This window comes from Castanea sativa, chromosome 5, assembly GCF_040712315.1.
Source record: "Castanea sativa cultivar Marrone di Chiusa Pesio chromosome 5, ASM4071231v1".
In the NCBI taxonomy this organism is placed as follows: Eukaryota; Viridiplantae; Streptophyta; class Magnoliopsida; order Fagales; family Fagaceae; genus Castanea; species Castanea sativa.
The window spans coordinates 20,022,333-20,045,385 of NC_134017.1; the positions used below are offsets into that span (position 1 = coordinate 20,022,333).

Below are 23,053 nucleotides of genomic sequence, written 5' to 3' on the forward strand. Positions count from 1 at the left end.
GCACTGTATCGGTGTCAACATTACGGGGAATTTCTTGGATCATCCCGAATTGACGAACGACACGATCCGGTGTATGTTTCTCTACTAGGTGGAAACATACAAGTGGCACCGTTGCCGTCCACACGGCCCTCCCTGCAACGCACCACAGCGGAAGGTCCTCGAATTCAGCTTCATAAGGCTGCCACACCACCTACGACAGCCAAAAAACAAGCAACACATTAGGCAACAATGCTTATATGTCAAAGTTCACCAAACCTATATCTTGTTCCTAAACATGTTAAATAAGGCATTTTCATACCTGGCTTGGCAACATTGAAGCTATTTGCTCGCGGTACCTGTCCAGGAAATGTGGGCGGGCCTGTTTTTCTTGTTTGGGACCCACAACCACCTACAATCCAGAACAAGGGATCATATTAACCGATATAATTTAGAAAATTTGACACAAAATTATAGTGTATAACCTCTATTTCAAATTGTTTAATATAGACTTAAATAATTCCTAGAAGCTTTTAAAAAAAATAAATTGAAGTTACATACCGTGTATGAGGTAGAGACTTACTTCAGGGACAGTGGACCACGAACTGGAGGACCATAAGCATCCGCTGGCGGGCCATGTTCAACTGTCGGGCACAAATATGGGAACCTGGCCCATGCCCAATACTGGACCAACAGCAAACACCCACTAATCTGATTAGCTTTCTTATCGCTTGCCCTGCATAACTCTCGGTACAACCATGCAAGGCAAGCACTTCCCCAGCTGTACCTTCGTGGATTGCGAAGGTCTTCCAACTGCTGCACCCACATTAAATGTACCCTATCGCCGGATTTGTCCATGAAGATTGTGTCCCCTAGTAGCGCTAGGATGTAGCATCGTGCGTACTTATGCAACTGATCCTCTGTGGCATTAGGCGGCAATGGATTGGCAACAGCTTCCAAAAGCCGTTGGATGAGAATCCTCTGGCCATGAAGTTCCTTTCTCTGATTATTTACAGGTCGGAAGCCAAGAAATTTCTCACACACATTCTCCCATTCTTTCTGCGTGCTCCCTGTAATGACCTCGCCGTCAACAGGAAGCCTGAGAAGAACCTCCACATCTTGCAATGTGATGGTGACCTCACCATGTGGCATGTGGAAGGTGTGAGTCTCCTGCCGCCATCGCTCCACTAAGGCCGTTATCAGGCCGTGGTCAATCTCTCTACCCGGGGTCCTAAGGAGTCCCTCCAAACCGAGTGCCTTAATGATGTCAATGACTCGGTCGTCCACCATTGGCTCTCGATCGGAGAACTCTTCAGTACGGACACGGCATTTAAGAGACCCTGGATCCTGCACAGAACAAAACCATGGATTAATATATGACAACAAGTGCGTGTACATTGTATAAATCAAATGTGTGTACATTCGTTGGCATATTTAGTGTTGTGCTTTACCTGCCCATTCCAAATAGCTTCTGACCGATGGTTGGCCTGCAACGTCAACACCGACTGGTCAATGGGACCAGGCTGTGTGTAGTCAATCTGTCCAGCATTTGCAGCAGCCATACTGCACAAGAATTATAAGCAATTAGCACGTAATAGACATTGAAAACAAAAAGAAAAACAAATGAATATTAATTGGTGCTGCACTTGGCCTTGATTTCAATTTGTACAATGAATCAATCATTCTTAATTAACTGGAAGTTGTTCCTATAATTTATTGAAAAAATCAACGTACCATATTTGTCTAACTATAAGGAGGTTGATGATTTTTCTATGGGACATGGCTACATATAGTTCATAAGACTACACGGGCAGTCACTCACATTGGTAAATTTTTGCAACAAAGAAGAAAATACAAGTATCAGAGCAACCATACAGGAAATGAAGATACATTCCTCTCAAGCTTTGTTGGACATGCCAATGTGGAACATGTCTCCCATATATTCACAAGTCTAATAATATCTTACAATTACAGGCATATGTTGCAACTTGTGCAGTCTCCTTATATTGTAGCCTCAACACAACCTAATTAGTTTGGCTTATAGTCCTTAATTTGGCATACAAAAAAGGCTGCCTTAGATATAGATCAAGGATATCCACCCATAGTCTGTCATCTGGAGGAGCAGAGTGTCCAGTGCAGATACAAAACAACTCCAAGAAATATATATTATTACGTAGATTCAATAAGCTACACGTACTAGTTAACCACAACAAATTAAATTCAGCCAACCTTTTGATACTTTTCCCTTGATTTCTTTCTTCTTCTTTTTTTCCCCAGCTTTTTACCCCTTCAGTGGAGGAGGGGATTGCAAACAGCAAGTAGAGGCATTTGGCAATTTATTGTAAAAAATAAAATAAACTAAGAATTTGGAGCTGCATCTAAAGAAATAAGAAATAGTGTGAAATTCAGCCTTGGAAGTGTCGAAATGAAACTACATTTGGCACTTTTAGTGCCAAATTATGTGCTCAATTGGCACTCAATTATTATGTGAGGGGAGGGAAAATGCCACACTTCTGGTAGTTAAAAGAACCAAATTCGCTCAAGTGGGAACTGGTAGTTAAGCACCAATTTTGGTGAACTTTAGCCACTGAATTTGGTGAACAGTTGCACATTTTCCAGATATTTTTAGCTGCACAATTCTGAAATTAAAGCATGGAATAAAGTGACATGAAATTCAGTACTTTAACTGCCAAAATGAAACATGTCAATAACTCTCTGATCGGTGTCAAAATGGCTACCATTGACATCCCACAACTCAAAATCTCGCACCTTGAAAGGGTCTCCAAGAAGCTATGGCTTGGTTCCTTCAAATTTCTACTCCTGATTGGATTATCTACCTTTTTTTTTTTTTGATAAGTATTATCTATAATTTATTTCCTCACTAGTTACCGCCAATTGCTGCTAAAATAGGCATCTCAATGCATGTTCCATTTCTTTCTTTGGTTCATCTACTCCAGAGATAATGACCAATTACAAACCAGTAACTAAGTGAGAGGACTTGATTGTCCTTTCAAAGTGGGTAACCTTTCCAACCAAGGCGATGTTTTGACTCTACAAGGGCAAGAAATTTTTTGAAATGTTCAGAGATATCTCCATTGAGACTATTTTGGGGCCATTGATCTCAGGGACTGAATGCTTATTTTCTGCAGTTGCATGGAGCTCAAATCTCAATGGCTGAACCTCCTAAAAGAGCTCCACCAAAAACCTATGGTTCTGGTTGGCTTATTGCCCCCCAAAATACAAGTTTGGGCAGACAACAAAGATGACACTCAGGATACAATTGTTGAGTGGTTAGACAAACAAGATAGGTCTGTGGTTTATGTAGCACCTGGAAGTAAAGTGAAACCAAGTCAAGAGGACCAGGAAAAGTTGGCTCATAGGTTAGAACTATCCGGGTTGCTATTCTTTTGGGCTCTAAGAAATCAAAATATTTTGGTGGATGGGGATACTTTTTAGCTACCAGATGGTTTTGAGGACCAAATCAAAGGTCGTGGAATTGTATGTACAAGCTAGGTGTGTTAAGTCAAGATATTGGCTCATGACTTGGTTGGATGTTTCTTGACTCATTATGGTTAGGTCTCAGTCATAAAAGGAATTCATTTCTAGACTTACTGTAGTTGAGATTCAGTTCATAAAGATATGAATTTGCAGACTCTATTCCAATTTTAAAACTTAAAACTCATTGGCTTCGGCAGTATGGCTACGAAAATCCAGCTCTTCAACAGCTAAATTCCAACATAGCAGACCCAGCAGCGCACATGGCAAGTTGAGTGCCACATATACACGAAATTCAGAACTCTACTGGTTGAATTCAACCTAATTTCAACACTTTTGCACTCAAACTCCCTGCTATTCCTGAAACCCCTAAATTCTTTCAATCTTACCCTGAACACTACATTTAATTAATTTTTTTCACAATAAACTGCTAAAAGCCTCAGCAATAAGCCCACCTTTTTCAACCATACTCCAGACCCCCATTTTATTAATAATGAACAACAAAAGAATAGAGCTCAAACAAATTAATTTTTTCGGCAGCTAGATGAATTGTTATACAAACCCAACAGAACTAGGGTCCTGACAAGATCTAAAACTGCACACACATTATGAGTGGCCTTTGTAAGTTCTTAACCCAGGAAAGTGCAAATCATCATTCCGTGATGATCCATGAATGCATTTTTCCATCAACCTTTTTATTGTATCATATTTGAAGGTGCACATGTTCCACATTGACTAGTCTTCCAATGACAATGTCAATCATGCAATAATTGTGAACAAAAATTTGTGAATGTGAAAAACATATTACTCTCTATTCGACAATCAGTTCAATCATGATTTTCGAACAAAAACAACTAACCCACATAAAAAAATCACACACTTAAGAAGAAAAACATACCTGATTACTGAGTGAGAGTGGAGAGAGTGCTTGAGAGTGGAGACTATGGCAGGCTGAGTGACAGCTTAGGGAGCGAGTCAGAGGGTGAAGAGCCGTGACAGCTGCGAGTGAGAAGGTGGACAGAGGCGCGAGAGGGAGAGTGAGTGACAGAGAGTGAAGAGCCGCGACAGGTCTGCGACAGTGAGAGGGTGAGTGACAGAGAGTGGAGAGAGGCGCGAGAGAGAGAGGTCTGGTCTGTGCGAGAGGCTGGACTTGGGTTAATTTGAAAAACCCCTATTAGAAATCGAGTCTCAAACACTCGATTTCCAGGTGGTTCAAGTGACATGTACACGTCACCTGGAAACCTAGTATTTAAGAGTCGATATATAAATCGACTCTTAGAAACTCGATTTCCAGGTGACCGCCACGTGGAAAATCGCCACATCAGATCTGATCAACCCACGAAAATCGACTATCTAAGAGACGATTTATAGCCTCAAAATCGACTGTCTAAGAGTCGAGATGTTAGTATTCTATAATCTTCTCAAACAGTGCCTACTAACTATATTCTTCCATAAATATGGCTAATTGCCCATTTTGTCCTATTTTTTTGATCAACTCTGCTCTTTGACGTATCGAAACTTGTGCTTTAATTCCTTGACTCTTGCTTGATTGATCAAGATTCTCCTCTTTGTAGTTAAGTTACAAGCCTACTCCTAGACAATTGTGTGAGGCGATACACACTTGAAAACAAGAAGTTATTCTTCAGTTGATTGAAAATGGTCATTCTGGATAGAAGATTACGTTGTTGTTAGAGAGAGTTTGCTTGTAGACTTCAATCTTTCACTAATTGACAATAGGTGGAGGCTATTTTCAGCCCATAACTACCCCACCCCACACATGAAAGAGGGGTAGTTTATGTTAGGTTCATATTTTCTATGTAACTGGCTAATCAAGAAGTATGTTGCTCAAACATATCAAGTGATATCTTTAAAGTCATGAAGATTGATCCAAGAAACAAGTGAAAAAAAACTGATTCATTAAGTATCGACAGAAGCTCGACAGATACTGCTATTGAGGTTAAATGAAGAAGCTTGACACATGCTCGACACAAGCTCGATCTATCGAGAATTACGATTCCAAATCTAAAATTTGGCCTAGGTTGATGTACTTGTTTAGGGTTTCTTTTCACACAACCCTAAACATATATAAGGCTTATTTTAAAGCCGTCACACACCGATACAAAGACTAAGAGTTTAATTCTCTCTGTGAGAAGCTACTGCTTTTGTACGCCATAGGGTTTTGTAACCAAGTACTTCCTAATTTTCATTGTTTATTAAATGAAGAACTTTGTTGCCAACAACGATCATTCAAGTTGCTGGAGTTAGTCACGTATTGGGATCTATGCAAAGGAGTTAGTCACAGGTTGAAGATTTGTTCAACAAAGGAAAGAAGACTACTATAAAATCAAGTTCAATTGGGTATTGAAGCGAAGGTTCAACTGTAGATTGATATTTTGGGATAGGCCAGGGTAGTGGTAATATTCCTCATACTTGTAACCACTTGATTATTGATTAATGGATTCTTGGGAGTGATGACCCTAAATTCACTCGGTGGAGTTTTTGCCTTGTGAAAGGTTTTCCCCCCATTTTGTTAACAGATCACCGTGTCAATTTAATTTCCGCTGCATTTTGTTTATTTGATGATTTGTTGGTTCCTCCACAATTTGCATGTAATTTTATCTAATTCATCAACTTGGGTAATTGAATTAATTAATCGGAGTCATATCTATCTTAACCCAACAGTTTATTTGCAGGAAATAATTTACTACTAGTTACAAATGTCATCTTTTTGCCAATTTATCTCCTAAATAGCATAAGCGATTACTATTTATTTATTTATTTATTTTATTTTTATATTAACAGTTTGTGATTCCTTGCTTGCTGTCTTGCATTTCTTTCAATTGGTTATTCATATATTTCTTAAGTCTTGGCATCCCGTGTACCACTCTCTCGTTTTTCCTCCTAGTGTCTACAATATTTGCACTCATGTTCTGTTTATGGCCTTAAATTGTGTCCCCACGGCCACAGGTCTTATTTCGCTAAAGTTATGTAGCTATTTTTGAGCCTTTTGTCATTTTTGACAAAAAGGACGAGAAATTTGGTAACATTTTTTAACAGGGTTAATTCCTAATTAAGTGGGAGTGCAATTTATTTCTCAGGAGGAATGTTATTTATTTTATTCAATTGATATCATTTTATCTTTCACGTGTGCTTATACTTATTAAATATATTCTTGCTAAGTGATAAATGTTTTTGTAAGCAATTTGAGCTGCTACTGTCTCTGTTACCTTTTGCTTAATTTCCACATGGTGCGTAGCATGTGTTTGTTCATTTTTTCAGAAAGACAAATACTTCTTATTGTACATTTGGGTCCTGTAGAGAGTATATGTATCAATGTCGTCGTCAGTTTGAGTTCCAAAGTACCTTTAAATGGCAAAAATGAAACCACTCCTGATGACAATTGTCTATCTAAATAAATTAGTAACAGTTTTGGTTAAACGACTTGAAGGCTATATTCCTGTTGACCATTATTAAATTATCCACATTTGCCTCTTAAATAAAAATTTATCCCCTCACAATTCTCTCTCTCTCGGGGTTGTTTTCAAATGGGAGAACAAAACGATGTAGGCTAGCCGATCTCCAGGGGCTTAAAGAAAAATATGCGAACCATGCATTCTAATGAGCTGCCCCAAGCGGGCCTTTTTCTTGGCTTTCAAGCCTATGGTGGCTGCATGACATTTATTTATTTTTTCCTAATTTTAGTGTGATGATATTATTAGTGAATTTTGAATTGTATAAACTTAAAATTCTATATATTATATAACTTTTAATTTTAGTATTTAGTTATTTTTGACATTTAGTACATTTTTTTATTCATTTTTTTGGCATGTGAAAATAAAACAGATCGACTCCTAATTTGATCCGTAACCTGATCGACAGTAAGTTATTGTCTCTCATTGCCCAAAAAATGAAAGAGCCAACAAGCTTATAATAAATTATTATAAGCTAGTGATTAAGTTTACATTTCTATTAATGCAATTAGTGTAATTGATTCTTTGAAGCACCCACTAGAGTCCGGATGGTTGGTTTTACCTATCATACATACCTCACTAGGAAACTTTTACCCTAAAATTAAATTATATTATTCACAAAATAAGCATCAATAATTCTTCTAAATGCTTACAAGAAAAAAAAAAGAAAAAAAAATATAAATGTAATCATCAATATAAATATAAAAGCAGAAATTTTATGTGGAAAAATATGAAATATTGTCAAGTGGCACATTTTTTGCAAATAGAATTAAAATATTCTCAAGTACCACATCAAAAATAAGAGAAAAATATTAACTTTTTTTTTTTTTTGGTTTCATTTAGTTCAATATTTTAATACTTTTCTAATTAAAAAATAATTATTTATTATTTCATTTGATTCAATGTTTCAAGACTTTTCCCCTATCACACATACACACAAAATTCTTTGCATTTCAATTCACCATTTTCACATCTTGCACTTTTACTCCTTTATATATACCTATCCATAACCCTTTACGCAATCCCGTGTCAGATATACACAGATCAAAAACGATGTTATTTACCTTCAATCTTTTGACAACACCTACCTAGTTAGTTCTAACATTGTTGTCTCATCTAATCCTAACTCGTATGAGTTGGCTACAACCAAAGAAGGGGGCTTGCATTTTATATTGAGTGACAGCAGCAATTACAATTTTGATGTTAAGGTTGAGCGTTGTGGACTTGTAGGTTTTGTAAAGGCTGTGATTGATTGTGAGTATTTAAGATGTGTATTTTATTTTAGAATTAAGGAGAAAGAAAAAGACACATTCTATATCAAATTTCATTCTACAATATTCCTCCAAAGTTTTTATTTTTATTTTTAATTTCTCATTACTTGAAATGAATAATTATAATGGATATATGTGTGCAATCTATAATTGTTACTTTCTTATGATGAATTCATTACTAATAAAGTTCTATAACAATTATGCTATAATATATATATATATATATATATATATATATGTGTGTGTGTGTGTGTGTGTGTGTGTGTACAACATCCTTTAAAACCATCTTATATGAAACATTATAAAATTATTTGTGCATTACTAGTTATGTATAAGTGTATACCTCTTATTGAAAATCCTAGTAAAGCATCAGGGAATAGCCTTGTCAAACATGCATGTATATATACCACTTTCATACGTAAAAAGTGTATTTTATTATGGGTCCGGTTAATATATGCCCTAAGGAAAATTGAAAAATTTGTAAAACTTTTTCAATTCCCGATAAAAAAAATTTCAAAAATGGTACACTATTATGTGCCCTTAGGGCATACGTTAGTAAAATCCTTTTACTATTTATCTAGCTTCTATTTGTGAATGTGTGACTTTATTTATAAATGTGTGACGGTATTAGCACATGTGGTCATGAGTTCAAAACATGTTTAATGTTTCACTATCTACTATGACTTTTATTTAAAAGTTGAAAATCTTAAGTGTTAGTGAATATAATTTTTAACTATTATTCTTTTGAGTATATATCATTTTGTTTCCTAACAAATTATTTATGGGTCAAAATGATCCTAATGTTTTAAATTATCAATTTAATTTCTGATTTTTTGATATTGTATTAAAATAGTCTTTATCTATATGTGATATATGAAAAATGTTGACATAGATAATAAAAATAATAAAATTACTTTCATGCAACTTAGGCTGCCACATGGATTTCCACATGGCATGAATTTTAAAAAAATAAAAAAGAAAGGAGAAACTAGACTAATTAAAATTATTTTCCTCTCTTCTCGCCCTTCCTCTGTCTTCGCTCAAACCCAAATTTCTTAACCTCTCCACATTCTCTCATCTCTTAAATCCAAGGAGGGCTCTGCTAGTCACTCTCGAACAAATTACCTATGGTAGGGATGGTGCTTACGATTTAACCCAGAGAGAGAGAGAGAGAACCTTATAAACTGGCGCAAAACCGCCCTGTCCTAATTTATTTTCCATTGAAAAATCACTGGTAGCTGTATAAATGCTTTCGAAGCTGAAACTTTGAAATTCATGGCCAGCATGCCTATCATTGTTTTCTTTTTTCACTTTGTCCCGTACAGTGAAAGGAATTGCATCATCTTCAAGCTCTTGTAAGAGACACTTTCGTCGCTTGTTTATGCTTTATCATCAATAGTATATATAAAACATCTATATATAGTTGGGCCATAAATTACCTTTCGCTATGTGATTTTTCAATTTTGCATAGAATAATAAGCACAACAGCGTGATGATAATCCCCCCTACTGCCAGGATGAGCCATATCCAGTATCCACCACCTAATATTTGCCCTTGACTTGTTTGCCAACATGCCATCCTTAAAAGTAACTTGTTGGCTGGCTATTCCATAATGGGATTTTCCAAAATATAGTCTCATTAATATTATATCTGTACAACAATACGCATATTTACACCATAAAAAATACCTTTAAGACCAAAATATAGTTGTTTATATTATGCACGATTATAGATAACGTAGTTTAGCATTATTTGTAGCTATTCTACAAACCAAATTTAAACAATATATTTAAAAAATATAGGCTTTTCAAAACTTACGTGCACTAAAATAAAATGGCTTCAATTTTATAAATATTATAGATATGATTTCAAAATTCATATAAGAAAAATATTGATACTATTCCTAACTTAACATTTCTCTTTTTCCCTAAAATTTAGATTAATGATAATTTTCTTAGTTACATTTAAAAAAATAATAATAATGCATTACAAAGTTGAATTTTTTAAAATAACCGACTAAATGAGGATGGAGTACATTTTTTGCTACATGTTATTCTACTAGTAATAGTACAATCTATATTCATTTATCTTTTTCTTTTCATTTTATATCCTTTAGAAAAGAAATTAAGACCGATTAAACATAGCTGGATGGTCGTAAGAATAAAATGTATGCGGATTCGGATGATTCACCCACTAAAAATAAAGCTTATTGTGAAAATAATTCAACTAGTTAAGAAATCAACAATGTGTATTTATCAATCTACACATAGAAGGGCAAGCATATCGTATGTTCTTACGTACTCTTTATGTGTACATATAAGTATGTAAGTACTAGGGGTGTCAAATGAGTGGGTTTGGGCAGGTTTGGGGTGGGCATAAATGGGTTGGGTATATAAAACCCATTCACCCATTAAAACTCATTTAACTAAATGTTTCTAACCCAAACCCAACCTAACCCAACCCAATTATAATGGGTAAATCCCAACCCACCCAATTATCAAAATTACCAAAATGCCCATAAACACAGTAACAACACTGCAACAGGAAATAGAGGAATGTCCACCGTTTGGTTGCCGAGAAAATTTAGAAAAATAAGGAAATGAATTTTGAAAATTGGATTCCAATTATTTACGAACTGAAAATCAACACACACACACAAAAAAAAAAAAAAAAATGCTTTCTCCTCCTCCTCCTCCAAACCCCCAAGCTCATCATCCACCCTAACTCAGCCCGGACCCGAATCTACAGCATCGCGTGTCGGGTCAAGTACCTTGTTGACTCGCCGAAGAACAGTTGGGGATGCCTCAACAAGTCCATATTCGTCGAGTCCACTGCGCAATACGTCCGCGCAAAGCATGTGCACCACACTCTAACCTCAACCTCGAGCTCCTCCTCCTCCTCCGACGACGACGATCTCTCTGTTTTGTTGAATTTTCCTCTGCTTCACCATCAATGGCGGATCTTCAAGAGCTTCAAAGTTTAGATCTCGCAGCGAAGTTGCGAGCGGTTGCTAGAGTGAGAGCTTCCCATTTCGGCTTACGCCGATGCGTTGGCTGGCTTCATCGTCATCGATGAGATTCATCCCAACCAGGTTCTTCCCATCAATCATCCAATTGTTTCCAGCTTCGATTCCGTCTTGAATTTCTCTCAAGGTTTGGAAAATGCTTCCTCCGATGCTTCGAAGCCACTAGAAATGGATTTTGGTGAGCTCTCTTTTAATGCTTTTGTTAAAGATATTAACGAAATTGGAATGCGTTTGGTTGCCGAGAAAGTTAGGGAAACAGAAATAAGAAAATTAGAGTCTAATTTTGTCTGAGGGCTGTTTTTGTTTTGTTTTTGTTTTTTTTTTAATGGGAAGGGTTGGGTTGAATTTGGATATATTGTTTTTGGGTTAAATGGGTTGATGCCCATTTAACCCAACTAATAATTGGGTGGGTTTGGATTCAATTAGAGTGGGTGGGTTTGGGTTGACAAATGGGTTTGAGCTTACTTTGCCACCCCTATATGTAACACATCGATTATATGCATAAATATGATAAATGGAGCATGAATTATATAGACTTACTAAGGAAGTATATTGTCCGTGGAATACTACCACCATCGGTCAGAACAAGTCCCCCTTTGCTCCAAATCTCACAGATAATTTGGTTTTCTTCATTTGTAGATGCATAGGCAACACAAGAACAATTTTTCAAGCACTTGGCCTCACAATCCTTAAGGGTCAGGTTCTCACCTTCATTAAACTTCAATCCCTCTATGATAAGCTATGAAGCACGGGTGCGTTTCGGGATTCGGGTGCGAGACTCGGCAATTTTTGAAAAAGTAGGGTGTGGGTGCGGGTACGGCGATTAAAAAATTATTAAAAATATTTTTATTTATATTTTTAATATATTGCTAAACATACTTTTTTCACATTATATAAACATATACCAAATTTAAGAGTAATAGTAAATAATAACTAGAATACAGAGAACGGGAGAGAGCCTAGCTGAAGAGTAAAGGCAGAGAGTGGGAGAGAGGCGCAAGAAAAATGAAGAGGGAGAGGGCTGGGTCTTTGTTTTTTTTCCAAATAGTGCGTTTGCACCTTTTTTTTTTTTTTTTTTTTTCGGCCAAGTTAAACGGTGCGTTACACACCTGTTGTTTATTTTTTTGAATTTTGGCCGGTATCGGCCGATTTCGCCGGTATCGGTGTTGCGCCCGATACGGACCGATTCGGGCGGAATCGACGCGAATCGGCCCAATTTCGCGCACGTTGGCCCGAATCGGCGCCGTATTGGTGCGTATCGCGCCGAAAAAAATATTTTTTTAATGTCCGACGTGGCACGGATGCACAGGCAGCGGTGTCGCCTGCGCGTCCCCGTGTCGCGCCGCGTCGGACGCGGGTGCGGCGGCCCAAATGCCGCACCCGTGCTTCCCAGATGATAAGTGAAGAAAATGTATCATTAGGACTCCAGCACTCAGGAAGCTGCGCCACACATCCTTCATTTAAATAAGCAGAAGCAGAAGTACAATTAACTAGAGTGCCGTTATTATCAGAAAGTACTCCCAAGTAATCTATCGTTAACTGTGGCCAAATTATTTGCCCAGTATCCATAGAGCAGTTGAAGTATGTTTCATTCTCATTTGATATGTAGTCAAAACTGTATATGGAATTTGTTAGGCGTGGTGAAGAAGAGTTCAAATACCCACTTGTCTAATAGATGTCCCTGTTCAACAAGATGACCAATCGATTTGTAAGGCTAGGGTGGAGGCCAAAGGTAAAGTTGCCCAATTCAGGTATATCGGCGCCTCTCCATGATGTTAGAAACCATTTTTGTCTTGTTTTAGCAACAAAAAAAATATTTCCTCACTAAGTTTCGTTGCTAAAAATACATTTTGTTAAAAAAATAACAGCCTCATCATAAATGAGGTTCCTTTTTTTTTTTTTTTTTTAGTTAAGTTTTATAGTTGTCCATTCGTCTGAATTTGAGGTTTACATGTTTATCTACAAATTTTATGCATTTGTAAACTGCTGATACAATTAGGAGTTTCATGAGGCTATCTCCAAAATAGGAATAAATCTATATACAAACATGATTTCAATGCTATTAGTGTTTATTTTTTAGAGCTAGGTCATGAAACTTCTGGTTGTATCATTAGTTTGCAAATGCATAAAATTTATGAACAAACATAGAAAACCCAAAATTGAGACAAATGGACAATTATAACACTTTCACCCAAAAATAAATAAAAAAGTCTCGTCACATACTCTCAATATATGGAAATAAGATGAAGCAGCAGGATAGAAAAGATGTTACGTCCGTAAGAAATGGACTTGGTCACCGACTCACCGTATGGGTCGGGGTGAGCAGGACCTCGACTAATTTACCTTGCTGAAGATTTTGTGGAAACTTTGATCCAAAAGATTCGAGATTTATTTGGGTGACTAGAAGTCAATAAAGTTGAAACTTTTGTCTTATCAAAAAATAAAGTGAAGACTGTGAAGTTAGTAAAGAAAGAGGAAACATTTAGGAGAGAAAAAGGAAACACAGTGATAGTGGACCAGCGGAATCCAACGTCCCCAAGTGAAGACTGAGAAATTATTACAGAGTACCATCAAAGAATAATAGGTCTTCAGCTCAGAGCTCAGATTGAGATCACCTAATACAATAACATCTCAAAACATAGACAACCAAACAAACAACAACATCATACAAAACAAGGGTATATAATTGGTCACTTAAAATCTAATATGAAGCTTAGTCCTTGACATTCCCAGCAGAGAGACCAACATGGTTTGGAGTGCTCTCAAAAAGAGATTTGGGCACTTAGGGCACCTCTTTTTTGGGTAACTATGTGGAGTCGCCACTTATTTTTTATACAAAAAATAAAAATAAAAATACAATTACATGACCAAAAATTCCTCAAATGTTATTAATTGATTATAGAAATACAATTTAGTAGAATAACTTTACAAGGCCTTGGTCCTAAATACAATCTATGTAAAAATTACAAAACTTTGATCCTAGTTACTATCTACCAAAACAAAAGACAAAACACTAGTCTACTATCCAAAAACCTAAGTTTGGGGACTAGGTTACGAAATGAAAAGGTGTTAGATACCTATTTTGCCTAAACAAAGTCTGGTCTTCTAGACTCTAATGACCATTATATGCCCTTTTGTATGGCATTGAATGATATGCTATGCCATATGTAACAAACACTTAACAAAATTAATTTAAACAAATTTTCCTTATGAATATGCCTTCTTTTTAAAGAAAAATCAGATCTGTTTTGGAAGGTTATGAAAAGTGAAATTTGGTTAATAAAAATCAGATCTGTTTTGTAAAGGATAAAAAAAATGAGATTTGGTTAGTAAAAATCAGATCTGTTTTGCAAAGGATAAAAAAAAAATGGGATTTGGTTAATAAAAATCAGATTTGTTTTGTAAAGGGAAAATGGGATTTGGTTAATAAAAATCAGATCTATTTTGTAAGGTTAAAAAAAATGAGATTTTTAAAAGAGGATTCATATTTATAATTCAAATCTATTATGCATGCATCACATATTTATGGAATGACATAAAAAATTAAAAAAAAAATTAAACTAACTATTAATTCATTATTTAAAATTCAAAATCTGTAGTTTTTTATTTAAGAAGAAAACTATTTTAGAAAAAATTTCAGATCTGTATTTATTGAAAATATAGATCTATGTTGTGACCAAAAGAAATTTTAGATTTGTATTTAGTGAAAATACAGATTTGTTTTGTGACCAGAAAATTTTCAAATTTGTATTTAGTGAAAATACAGATATGTTTTTATTATATATATAAAAAGAGTTTTAGTGATTAATTGCCAATTTTGAAATCAAAGAAGAATTAAAACATGTTAAACAATTAAAGAACATTCTAACTAAGCATACGAACATGGCATATATAAATTCTTAACAAGATCATAATAAAATCATAAAATTATTAACAAAAATCATGCAATGAACAACTCAACATGTCAATTAAGAGAAAAGAAAAATGAACATAAGAATGAAACTAAATATTTACTTGCATGAGCGTACCCTTCAACGGAAGAATATCTTAGAAATCAAAGAAATTTTCACTTCTTTGAGGTCTAAAACACTTTACTTACAAAAAAAAAAAAAGTTCTTAAAAACAAGGCTTCTAGAACGTCTTTGACGTAAGGGAAGCAGAGAGGTCAGAAAACGAAGGGCCCTAAATTCTAATCTTTTTCCTCTATTTATAGAGGTTAGGATGCTTGAAAAATAAACTGAATAAGATCGGATACAAATTGGAACATCTCTTTATCTCTAAAAAGTTGAAAAAGATAGGTTTTATATTAATCAGGAAGTTCCCGGGCCGGGCCAAGCATTTGGGCCAATCGGCACTTGCCATGTGTCAATCGGCACTCCAAGATAGCCGACAGGCCCTCTTGGGTGCCGAGCCCCCTTTTCAATTTTGGTTTGATTTGGACTCCTTTTTTGAGAATTTTTGAGCCGAGAATTGCACTTAAATGCGTTTTTAATTCATATTATAAAAATTAATCCCTTTTTCTTGATATTCAGGTCTTTAAAGTAATAATTATATGATAGATAAATATTCTAAAAAGACTTAAACATCCACAATTTCTTTTTTATCTGATTATCCACTTTATTCCCATGCAAGCAGGCTTATTTTTTACACTAACCAACAACCATTCACGAAATTATTTAATTCATTTTAATTGTTTAATTAATTAGAATTAATTTAAATTATTCACACGTAATTAGTTCCACCCAAACAAAATGCATGTGGTCCGTGAAAACTTGATTATGTGATATCTTTCAATCCGACGGTCTGATTTGCGAATCGGGCATACCGTCGCAATCGTTAGAATCCTAAAATCATTTTTATGATATGTGTCAAACCGTAAGCTGTGTCATTCCACCTCAAAACCAATTGGTGATGAAGAAGGCACATTCAAATCGTTTATGGCATTCAACATTACACCACAAGGGCCTCTTTTTAGAGTGGTTGTAGAGAGTCAAATTGTGGTCCCCCCAACAATCCTTCCCTCACAATGACACTTCCATGACTCGAGTGTCTACAATGTCATTTACTTTCAATCTTTTGACAACACCTACCTAGTTCTAACATTGTTGTCTCATCTAATCCTAACTCGTATGAGTTGGCTACAACCAAGGAAGGGGGCTTGCATTTTATATTGAGTAACAGGGAAAATTACAATTTTGATGTTAAGGTCGGGTGTTGTGGACTTGTAGGTTTTGTAAAGGCTGTGATTGATTGTGGGCATTTAAGATGTGTATTTTATTTTAGAATTAAGGAGAAAGAAAAAGATAAGTTTTATATCAATTTTCATTCAACAATATTCATCTAAAGTTGTTTTTTTATTTCTCATTACTTGAAATGAATAATTATAAGGGATATATGTGTGCAATCTATAATTGTTACTTCTTATGATGAACTCATTATTAACAAAGTTCTATAACAATTATGATATAATATATATATATATATATATATATATATACACACGCGCGCGCGTACAACATCCTCCAAAACCATCTTATATGAAATATTATAAAATTATCTGTGCATTGCACGTGAAACTTACTAGTTATGTATAAGTGTACACCTCTTATTGAAAATCCTAAAAAATCATCAGGGGACAGCCTTGTCAAACATGCATGGATATACACTACTTTCATACGTAAAAAGTGTATTTTACTATTTATCTAGCTTCCATTTGTGAATGTGTGACATTATTTATAGAACATTTTTCTAGCTTAATTTCGAAACCCCCTAATGTTCCATCTTGATTAGTGTTGACAAAAAATGCAAGATGTTTTGGAGGGAAGAGTTGAAGAGTTTCTTTTGAAAGCATAGAAACAACATCTACCATGATGGGTCTATCTGTTGCTTGGTCTTGTACGCATAAAAGACCAACATGAATGCATCTCAATACATTAGATGGAAGGCATGACCCATCTAATATTGTTGGGTCAATTAGCTCTAAACCCTTACCTTCATTCCATAATTGCCATGCCTAATACAATCCAGTTGTAAACAAGATGTTAGTAAGTTCAAAATTATGTATATAAATTTAGAGTTACGAGAGAAACTTACATATCCTATAAGGTTGAGCTGATAATCAAAGCAATTGTGACTATTATTTTTCTTGCCGCTCACGATTTCCAATAGTAGGACTCCATAGCTAAATACATCAGTTTTCATTGAAACAACACCATACCTAGCATACTCTGGAGGCATATAACCACTGAAGGAATAATTCAAAAATGTACTTTAGTGTATAAACAAGCACATATTCACATACACACGTGCTCAAAAATAGAATTAAATTATGCTTACTTGAACCTTAATTAATACTTACTATGTTCCAACAATTCTATTTGTGTTTTCTTCTAATCCTTTCAGCCCAAATATTCTAGCCATTCCAAAGTCTGAAATTTTTAGATTCATCTCCCCATCAAGCAAAATGTTGCTTGCTTTTAAATCTCGGTGAATTACTCTTAGTCTTGAATATTTGTGAAGATAAACAAGTCCTTGAGCAATGCCTTCAATGATGTTGAAGCGTTTTTTCCAATTTAATATAAACCTTTTAGTAGAATCTAATACAGAGTAAAAAAATTTGCTAGCAAATGATTAGTATTGATTGATTTCATATAAAAATGTGTGTGTGTGTGTGTGTGTGTGTGTGTGTCATCATATAAGAAATTTTTCTTAGTAATGAACATATGTCCTACCAAAGAGGAAGAAGTCTAAACTTTTGTTGGACATGAACTCATAGATTAGTATTTTTTCTTCTGGTTGAATGCAAAACCCTAAAAGCCTCACGAGATTGGTGTGCTGGAGTTTGGCAATAAGAATAACTTCATTCTTGAACTCTATCAATCCCTGTTTAGAACTTCTCAAGAGTCTTTTTGCTGCTATTTCCTGCCCATTCAATAGTTTACCCTGAAAGCATATTGCATGAGTCATTATTTAATTTTCTATGAAGATTCTACCTACTCTTGGGATGCATTCAAGTGATAATTTATTGATTTTACGTATTGAATTAACGAGTTAGGCTAAGACTTAAAGTGCAAATTATGTAAAAGAAGAAGAAGAAGAAGAAGAAGAAGAAGAAGAAGAAGAAGAGAGAAAGGATAGCTTTAAGGTGGTAGATTTTATTAGAATAAAAGTTTAAAGATTAAAACTTTTGGATTATTGGTATTTTGTGACAGTATTAGCACATGTGGTCATGAGTTCAAAACATGTTTCACTATCAACTATGACTTTTATTAAAAGTTGAAAATCTCAAGTGTTAGTGAATATAATTTTTAACCATTATTCTTTTGGGTAAATATCATTTCGCTTCCTAACATATTCTTTATGCATCAAAATGATCCTAATGTTTTAAATTATCAGTTTAATTCCTGATTTTTTGAATTTTATTAAAATAGTCTTTATCCATATGTGATATATGAAAAATGCTGACATAGATAATAAAAATAATAAAATTACTTTCATGCAACTTAGGCTGCCACATGGATTTCCACATGGCATGAATTTTAAATAAATAAAAAAGAAAGGAGAAACTAAACTAATTAAAATTATTTTCTTCCTTCTCGCCCTTCCTCTGTCTTCGCTCAAACCCAAATATCTTAACCTCTCCACATTCTCTCATCTCTCAAATCCAAGGAGGGCTCTGCTAGTCATTCTCAAACAAATTACCTATGGTAGGGATGGTGGTTACGATTTCACCGAGAGAGAGAGCCATGGATATCTTTATTTGTAACATTTATGGGACATGCCAAATGAGTTACAAAACTCTTAGCATTTGATTATTATTCTAATATGTTCAAATTTTATCTCTCTCTCACACACAAGCAGAGAGAGAGAGAGAGAGAGAGAGAGAGAGAGAGAGAGAGAGAGAGAGAGAGAGAGAACCTTATAAACTGGCCCAAAACCGCCCTGTCCTAATTTATTTTCAATTGAAAAATCACTTGTAGCAGTAGAAATGCTTTCGAAGCTGAAACTTTGAAATTCATGGCCAGCATGCCTATCATTGTTTTCTTCTTTCACTTTGTCCCGTACAGTGGAAGGAATTGCATCATCTTCAAGCTCTTGTAAGAGACACTTTTGTCGCTTCTTAGAACTCTCCCCTAGTAAACATACATGCAAAACATGACTTGAAAATTTGCTTATGCTTTATCATCAATAGTATATATAAAACATCTATATATAGTACGGCCATAAATTACCTTTCGCTATGTGATTTTTCAATTTTGCATAGCATAATAAGCACAACAGCGTGATGATAATCCCCCCAACTGCCACGATGAGCCATATCCACCACCTAATATTTGCCCTTGACTTGTTTGCCAACATGCTATCCTTAAAAGTAACTTGTTGGCCGGCTATTCCATAATGGGATTTTCCAAAATATAGTCTCATTAATATTATATCTATACAACAATACGCATATTTACACCATAAATAAATAACTTAAAGACCAAAATATAGTTGTTTATATTATGCACGATTATAGATAACATAGTTTAGCATTATTTGTAACTATTCTACAAACCAAATTTAAAAAATATATTTGAAAAATATAGGCTTTTCAAAACTTACGCGCACTAAAAAAAAATGGCTTGAATTTATAAATATTATAGATATGATTTCAAAAATCATATAAAAAAAATATTGATACTATAGTTAGTAGGTACTGTTTCGAAAGTTTATATAATACTAACATCTCGACTCTTAGAGAGTCGATTTTGAGCCTATAAATCGACTTTTAGATACTCGATTTCCATGTTCTGATCAGATCTGATGTGGCGCTTTTCCACGTGGCGGCCACCTGGAAATTGAGTTTCTAAGAGTCGATTTATATATCGACTCTTAAATACTCGGTTTATATGTGACGTGTACAACACGTGGAAGCTAGCTGATCCGAGTTGATCCACCTGGAAACCGAGTCTCTGAGACTCGATTTCTAATAGGGTTTTTTAAAAAATAAACCAAGTCTAACCTCTCTCACTCTCGCACAGACCTCTCGTGCCTCTCTCCACTCTCTGTCACTCACCCTTTCACTCTCCCTCTCACGCCTCTCTCCACTCTGTCACTCACCCTCTCACTCTCCCTCTCACGCCTCTCTCACAACCTCTCCACCTTCTCAGGCTCGCGCCTCACCACCCTCTCACGCTCTCGCCTCTCCACCCTTACACACCCTCTCACGCTCGCGCCTCTCTCACTCGCCCCCTGAGCTGTCACTCACTCACTCAGTCTCCACTCTCAAGCACCCTCTCCACTCTCCACTCTCACTCAGTTCTCAGGTATGATTTTCTTAATTGTGTGATTTTTTCATATGGGTTTGTGGTTTTTGTTTGAAAATTATGATTGATTTGATTGTTTCATGTGGTACTCTGTTTTATCTGTACAACTGATTGTTTCGTGTGGTACTTTGTTTCGAAAATTATGATTGATTTTATTTAGTGTCACGTTTGATAGAGAAAGGTTTAATGATAGGCATGTAAATAAGTTGTGTTTGTTTATTGAAGAGAAAATAAAAGATGCTTCTTTGATTGGTTTAATAAAGAGGTTGTTTGAGTGTGAGGTGGTGGGAATTGAATTGGGTGGTTGTTACTTAGGAAGGGGGTTTCCTCAAGACAGCAGGTTGTGTTTGATTTTGATTAATATTTACTTTAATGGGTTTGATAAAGAAATTCAAGATATGGGTCTTCAGAAAAATCAAGAGAATCCAAAGTTTAAATCAGAGCAGCTTGTTTGGATGTCTAGCCTATTTTATAAGTCAGTGAAGATGTATGTGGTCAGGTATTTGGGTTTTGAAATATTTAGAAGGTAGGTTGGATTTGAGGGCGGATAAAATGAAGATGGCAATTCATAGTGCAGTATCTGAGAATATTAGTTTTCTAAGTATGGAACTACAGGCGGTTCCACCTTCAATTTTGCATCCTCCCATGACGGAGAAAGCAATTAGGAGAATGTTAAAAGCCTTAAATTAGATAGCAGAATGTTGCAGTGGCAAAGTCACACTTGCAATCACTCATTTAGAAATATAATGCGTAGGTTTAAGAATTGGACCTGACCAGCTGGTCTGACTCTTCAGTTCAACTGTGAAATGGGACATATCCCATTCCAGTCCACACTCAAAAACCTGAAAAGTAAAAAATCTGGTCAAAACTTGGAACAGAAACCAGTTGATTGATTTTGAAATTTTTTTAATAATTGTTGAAAAACTTTTGAACTTACCCCTTACATGTAGTAATTCTTTAATAAAGGAGTGAATGGCCAAGTAACAAAAGAATGTTAAGCCCATTAAAAAACTTGCCCATACATTCAATGTTTACAATTCGTTATTGGAGTGTGGTATTTATAGAGGAATACCAATAACACTTTCATTTCTCCAATGTGGGACTTTCAATAAGACTTTCTCAGAGAAGAACAAGTCCCACATGGAAAAAGAAGTTGATATTATGAATGTCTTTGACTAATAACTGAGCCACTCTAGCCCTTTGTCTTTCATTCTTTATGTGTAAAAACTCTTAAGTGATTAAACTCCATACACCCCTTTACGTTTAGATTTACAATATTATCAACCCTGAATGTTCTTGCGTTCTAATTTTTGAATTTTAATAGAGGCTTTCATGATTAGGAGTTGGGTTCAGCGAATTCCTTCCTAGGCTTAACCTACTCCCAGATGCCTGGGGGTGGGGGGTGATAGGTTGAGATGGTGAAGTCTGTTTTATATTCATTGAAAGAAAGAATTAAATACTAACCTTGCAATGTTTTTATCTGGCTTGCATCACATGCTGTCGGATCCTACTTCCAACTATTCCAGTGTCCATGAGGGAAAAAAAAAGATTTTTTTTGTTTTTGTTTTCAATAATGTCTATTACGTGCTAATTACTTATCATTCTTGTGCAGTATGGCTGCTGCAAATGCTGGACAGATTGACCATGTGCAGCCTGGCCCCATTGACCAGTCGGTGTTGACGTTGCAGGCCAACCATCGGTCAGAAGCTATTTGGAATGGGCAGGTAAAACACAACACTAAAGATTTAACTAATGTACACGCATTTACTTCATACAATATACACGCACTTGCTGTCATATATTAATCCATGGTTTTGTTCTGTGTAGGATCCAGGGTCCCTTAAATGCCGTGTCCATAGTGAAGAGTTCTCCGGTCAAGAGCCAATGGTAGATGACCGAGTCGTTGACATCATTAAGGCACTTGGTTTGGAGGGACTCCTCAGGACCCCGGGTAGAGATTGACCACGGCCTGATAAAGGCCTTAGTGGAGCGATGGCGGTAGGAGACTCACACCTTCCACGTGCCACATGGTGAGGTCACCATCACATTGCAAGATGTGGAGATTCTTCTCGGGCTTCTTGTTGATGGCGAGGCCATTACAGGGAGCACGCAGAAAGAATGGGAGAATGTGTGCGACGAATTTCTTGGCTTCCGACTTGTAAATGATCAGAGAAAGCAACTTCATGGCTAGAGGATTCTCATCCAACGGCTTTTGGAAGCTGTTGCCAATCCATTGCTGCCTAATGCCACAGAGGATCAGTTGCATAAGTACGCACGATGCTACATCCTAGCGCTACTAGGGGACACAATCTTCATGGACAAATCCGGCGATAGGATGCATCTAATGTGGGTGTAGTAGTTGGAAGACCTTCGCAACCCACGAAGGTACAGTTGGGGAAGTGTTTGCCTTGCATGATTGTACCAAGAGTTATGCAGGGCAAGCGATAAGAAAGCTAATCAGATTGGTGGGTGCTTGTTGTTGGTCCAGTATTGGGCATGGGCCAGGTT

General features: G+C 35.9%; 2 protein-coding genes across 2 annotated transcripts; both read right to left on the reverse strand.

The window, feature by feature from the left end:
* Positions 1 to 170: 170 nt before the first annotated feature.
* On the reverse strand, positions 171 to 4,388 carry LOC142634882 (serine/threonine-protein phosphatase 7 long form homolog). The gene is made up of 5 exons (XM_075809130.1): positions 4,370 to 4,388; positions 1,428 to 1,539; positions 576 to 1,323; positions 299 to 388; positions 171 to 190 (listed from the first exon to the last, which is right to left on the reverse strand). The coding sequence occupies exons 2-5, from the start codon at positions 1,536 to 1,538 to the stop codon at positions 171 to 173; spliced, it is 969 nt and encodes a 322-aa protein (XP_075665245.1). The 5' UTR covers position 1,539; positions 4,370 to 4,388.
* Positions 4,389 to 16,935: 12,547 nt separating this feature from the next.
* On the reverse strand, positions 16,936 to 19,661 carry LOC142634883 (G-type lectin S-receptor-like serine/threonine-protein kinase At1g67520). The gene is made up of 6 exons (XM_075809132.1): positions 19,469 to 19,661; positions 19,155 to 19,369; positions 17,969 to 18,179; positions 17,596 to 17,833; positions 17,331 to 17,481; positions 16,936 to 17,250 (listed from the first exon to the last, which is right to left on the reverse strand). Exons 1-6 carry the CDS (start codon positions 19,659 to 19,661, stop codon positions 16,936 to 16,938), a joined length of 1,323 nt encoding a protein of 440 aa, XP_075665247.1.
* Positions 19,662 to 23,053: the final 3,392 nt, after the last annotated feature.